At 53.2% G+C, this 4,492-nt stretch overlaps 2 protein-coding genes across 2 annotated transcripts in view; one reads left to right on the forward strand and one right to left on the reverse strand.

Moving 5' to 3' along the window:
- Positions 1-4,492, reverse strand: part of ZNF276 (zinc finger protein 276) — a 28,443-nt gene that overhangs the window by 15,583 nt on the left and 8,368 nt on the right. The gene's annotated exons all lie outside the window — the stretch shown is intronic.
- The window catches only part of VPS9D1 (VPS9 domain containing 1), an 8,872-nt gene continuing 5,204 nt past the window's right edge, over positions 825-4,492 (forward strand). Inside the window, 5 exon segments of the mRNA XM_010843985.1 lie at positions 825-1,409; positions 1,411-1,513; positions 2,831-2,923; positions 3,028-3,190; positions 4,448-4,473. Of these exon segments, the coding sequence (XP_010842287.1) occupies positions 1,344-1,409; positions 1,411-1,513; positions 2,831-2,923; positions 3,028-3,190; positions 4,448-4,473 (451 nt within the window). The 5' untranslated portion in view covers positions 825-1,343.

The raw sequence follows: 4,492 nt of genomic DNA on the forward strand, positions 1-4,492 counted from the left end.
GGGAGGGCGCCTCCAGGCCTCTCTGAAGACTCCGGGGTGCCGGCTCCGGCTTGGGCCGTGACCTTGGACAGCTCCCGACCTTTCCCCCCTCCCCACCCCGTCTGTTTAGCAATTCGGTCGGAGCCGAGGCGTTTTTATTTGTGAAGGGCCTCAGGAGGTGCCGTGAAGCCGCCCGCCAAAGTGTATCTAGCAGACAGTCCCGTGTGTTTGTGTAGTTTGGAGGCGGGCCCTGTAGATTTAGTCAGGTTCCCAAAGGGGACGGTACGCAGAAGAGGGTAACTGCGGCTTTCCAGTCGCCTTCAGAGCTTGTTTGGTAGGAAGTGCCGGCGGGGGAGGGGTGCGGCTTGTTTCTGAGAACGAGTGTTAATCCTAAGGGTGGCAACCGCGTGGAAAAGCCGGCGGAGCCACTCTGGGCCGCCCAAGGGAAGAGGCGTTCAGGTCTTCCATCCGTTTCCTTTCCCAAGTCGGGATTCTAGGGCAGCAAATGCCCCCACAAGTCATAAATCCTTCCCGGAATCCATTTTATCTTTACGTGAAGTGTAGACTTAAAGGTGGGTAACGAGAACTGGGCGGAGAAGGCAATGGCAACCCACTCCAGTACTCTTGCCTGGAAAATCCCATGGACAGGAGCCTGGTGGGCTGCAGTCCATGGGGTCGCTGAGTCAGACAAGACTGAGCGACTTCACTTTCACTTTTCACTTTCATGCATTGGAGAAGGAAATGGCAACCCACTCCAGTGTTCTTGCCTGGAGAATCCCAGGGACAGAGGAGCCTAGTGGGCTGCTGTCTATGGGGTCACACAGAGTCGGACACGACTGAAGCAACTTAGCAGCAGCAACGAGAACTGGGATGCAACGAAACAAAAAGCAAAGCCCCATGCTGTCATTCCAAATGCCCTGAGCTCTGTCAGGCAGCCCTGACCAGGAGGGTCACACGTTTGAAAGTGCCAGCATTCTAGTGGCATAGACTCCTGCGTGCCCAGGGAATTCTTACACTGGGGTTCAGGAAAGAGTTTTCCCAGACTGAGTCAGAAAGTGACTCTAAGATTTACAACACAGTCCCTGATTCACCTCCCAGGAAATATTTCTTTAAAGCCACTGAATGAATGGCCCTTGAGTTATACAGGAAAAGAACTTGTTGCATAGAGTGGAAACGGCAGCACCCGCCAGTGCTGCTTCCTTGACCCACTGAATGAGAACCTCCATTCCTTTCCGTGCTGGAGAGAAAGGAGTGACACCAGCTTCAAGTCTAGAAAAAAGGGTTATTCTCTGTGCCCCAGGCAGAGCAGTTACCAGCTAACCAGCTGGGATAATGCAGGTGTATCTCAGAGATAAGCAGGCATCATGGTTGCTGTTTTCAAAAGGGCACCAAGCAGACATGATGGAATTATTTGCCTCTAATGGCATGACCTATGTCATTTCTCTTCCCTGGGCACAGGAGGCATATACAGAATACCTGAGGAGCATCCACTACATCTCCCAGGTGTTGCTGGAAGAAGTGGAGGCCACTAAAGGTACAGCTTCTCCTGTGCTGCCCAGACTGTGGACATCTTGGCCTTTGATGGGTCTCTGGGCCCCAGACCTGGGCGTGTCCCATGTCCTACCTACCTGGTCATTAGCAGGTGAACACCTGAACACTCAGCATGAGTGTGACATGGAGCAGGAAGGGACGGCTGCTGTGACTCAGAGGATGGAGATGGGTGGGGACACGACCACAGACTGAACGCTGAACCCCAGTTCTGGGAGGAGTGAACTACACGATGGCTGGGGGCTGGGGGCGGCCCAGAGGCCCTGCAGCGAAGAGGGTGTCAGATACAAGGCAGTCTGGAGAAAGGGAGATGCGGTTGGGGCAGGCAGGGCCTTGGGTGGGCCTGGGACTGTTCTGGCATGAGGAGAAGCTCAATGGATGCTTTGTGGGCAGAGGCCAGCATAGCAGCAGAGCCTCCAGGAGGTTCTCACAGTGGGGACAGCAGTGGTGGGAGTGCCAGGAGGTGGGCAAGTGAAGGGCTTAGGGGATGTTCTCTAAAGATCTGCCTCAGCAGACTTTCTCAGGGGGCAGTGAGGTGCTGGGGTTGGTTGGGGGCAAGCGAGCACCGGAGGTGGTGGAGCAGGAGGTGGCAGAAGCTGAGGCCTCCATCATGAGCATGGTCTGCTCCGGGCGTGTGGCAGCCTGACATGGTCAAGGGGAGGTGGCTGTCCCCACAGTGAGCACCACCCTGGGGAGCTCAGCAGAGCTTTGAGCACAGGGAGTAGGGCATGGTGGGAGAGGCCCTGAGGGGATGTCCCAGAGGAAAGACTATGGGGGTCAGGGACCCGTGGGGAAGGGCAGCACATGAGTGGATGAGTGGAAATCTGGTGGCTGAACTAGGGTGTAGTGAGGGGCTGGCCCTGAAGGCAGTAGGAGGTGGGTCAGGAGCTGAGGCTGGTGGGGTCCATGGGAGACTGTCAGGTGGCAGCCCCTCCAGCACGAGTTTGCTGACAGGAGCGATTCCTGAGGAGGAGTGCAAAGCAGAGAACAGACGCCCCCGGGGTGCATGGGATGCAGGGTGGGGGGCTGGAGATGGTGAGGAAATGATCTCTGGGAAACAGCCACACTGCCTGCAGGGCCCGCCTGGGGGAGGGGCTGTAAGTACATGTGAAGCTGTCCGCGGGAGAAAAGGCCAGGGTAGTTAGAGAAAAGGCTCTGATGGTCCAGGCAGAAGGACAGGATAGCCACATAGAGGGCAGGTGGTCCGAGATGAGGAGAGGGGGTGCCTTTGTTTGTATCTCAGCAAGAATCTGACCAGTGACAGAGGGGATGGTGACCATCTTTTTTGTCACTTGCTCCCCAGAAGCTGGGGAAACTGTGACCTCTGATACCTCAAAGATGCTGAAGCTGGCCGAGCAGTGTCTGGAGAGGGCCCAGTCAACAGCTGCCAAGCTTGGTGGGTGTCCAGCAGAAAGCTTTCTTGGGTCACCCACCCCGGCCCTGGCTCAGTCTGGCTCAGTGGGGCCCCTATGCGGATCCATGGCTGTACATGTCTTACAGGGAAAACATGCCTGAGGCCAGCCATGCCTGTGGCTGCACCCGTGCCCTCCCCTGCTAGTCGACACCGCCGGGTATACTCAGATGAGGGAGGGAAGCTCTCTCCGTTCCTGCCACCTGAGATCTTCCAGAAGCTTCAGGTCGTGGAGTCACAAAGCTCTAAGAAGTAAGATGGGACAGCACGGCATGTGGGCTAAACCTGGGTTTGGAGGCACGGTGAGATAACTGTGGTGGCTTTAGTCAAAAGGAATCCTAGAATGGAAATAACCTGGTGCCTAGCAGAAGCAAATGCAAATTGTCTCTGGAGAAAAGCACCTTCAACTTCCATGAAATGAGTGGTACATAGTCAAAGACAACCATACATAAAAAGAAGTTTGAGCAGTAGCAGAAACACACCTGAAAACTCTTCAGATAGAGTTATGGGACACAGATTATAACACAGTCATGCTCTCTATATTCAGAAAAATAAAAAGAAAGTTTTAAAATACCTTTAGGGAAGAAGAAACTGTAAAATCTGACTCTTGTTTATAATAGAGGTCAAATAAGAACCAAGTAGTAATAAGAAATACTGAAATTATTTTTTTAAATTAATCAAAAACAATGTGGAAACAAATTATATTCTCTTGTAAAAATACACACGTGGACCCAAAAAGAAGTGTACAAGTTTGTGACAGCAGAGTGGACATAGCTGAAGAGAGAATTAGAGAACTGGATAAAAGGTTAAAGGTTTTCCTGAATGGCTCACACACACAAAAAGAAAAGATGAAAAACACATGGAAGGTCTATCCAGAAACAGATGACAAAGAAAATGTAAGAGGAGCATTATTTGAAGAGAGAAAGACAATTTTCTTTATAGAGCTGATGAAAGACCCCAAGACACAAATGCCAGAACCCCAGCAGGGTAGGCAAGAGGACGGGCTCCTCCTGCTGCAGGTTCTGAGCCACTGCTCACTTTGTCTCTGCATGTGCTGCTCTGGGGCAGGGCCAGGCACCAACTCCCATCCCAGGACAGTCTTGTGCCCCACAGCCTACCTCCTCCCACCCATGAAAGCAGGAAGATATTAGACTGAAACTTTGGATGGTGAGAGGGCTGTCAGTGGCTGTTACGGAGTACTGTGACCTCCCTTTCGTGGGCTGCAAACTAGCTGTTTAGGCCGCATGGTGCCTTCAAAGAGTTTCATACTATTCAGAAACTCAAATAACTGAGTTGCTTAAAGGTCTGGAGTCCAGGCAGTAGGGCCATATTTCAGGGGGGCAGGTGTCTCCCATCCACCCTAGACGTCCTCTCTCCTTTACATTTCTGCTGGCCCCCATCACCACCTCCTCACCTTGGGGCCTCAGGGGAGGGTCAGGAGGGGTCCTCAGATGACTGGAGGGTTTGTGGGCTTCCTGGAGCCTGGCCAGCAGCTTGTCACCATTTCAGGGAGCTGACACCCCTGGAAGAGGCCTCCCTGCAATGGTGACAAGC

The sequence above is a fragment of the Bison bison genome, unplaced genomic scaffold (genome assembly GCF_000754665.1).
Source record: "Bison bison bison isolate TAMUID 2011002044 unplaced genomic scaffold, Bison_UMD1.0 scf7180017864192, whole genome shotgun sequence".
In the NCBI taxonomy this organism is placed as follows: domain Eukaryota; kingdom Metazoa; phylum Chordata; class Mammalia; order Artiodactyla; family Bovidae; genus Bison; species Bison bison.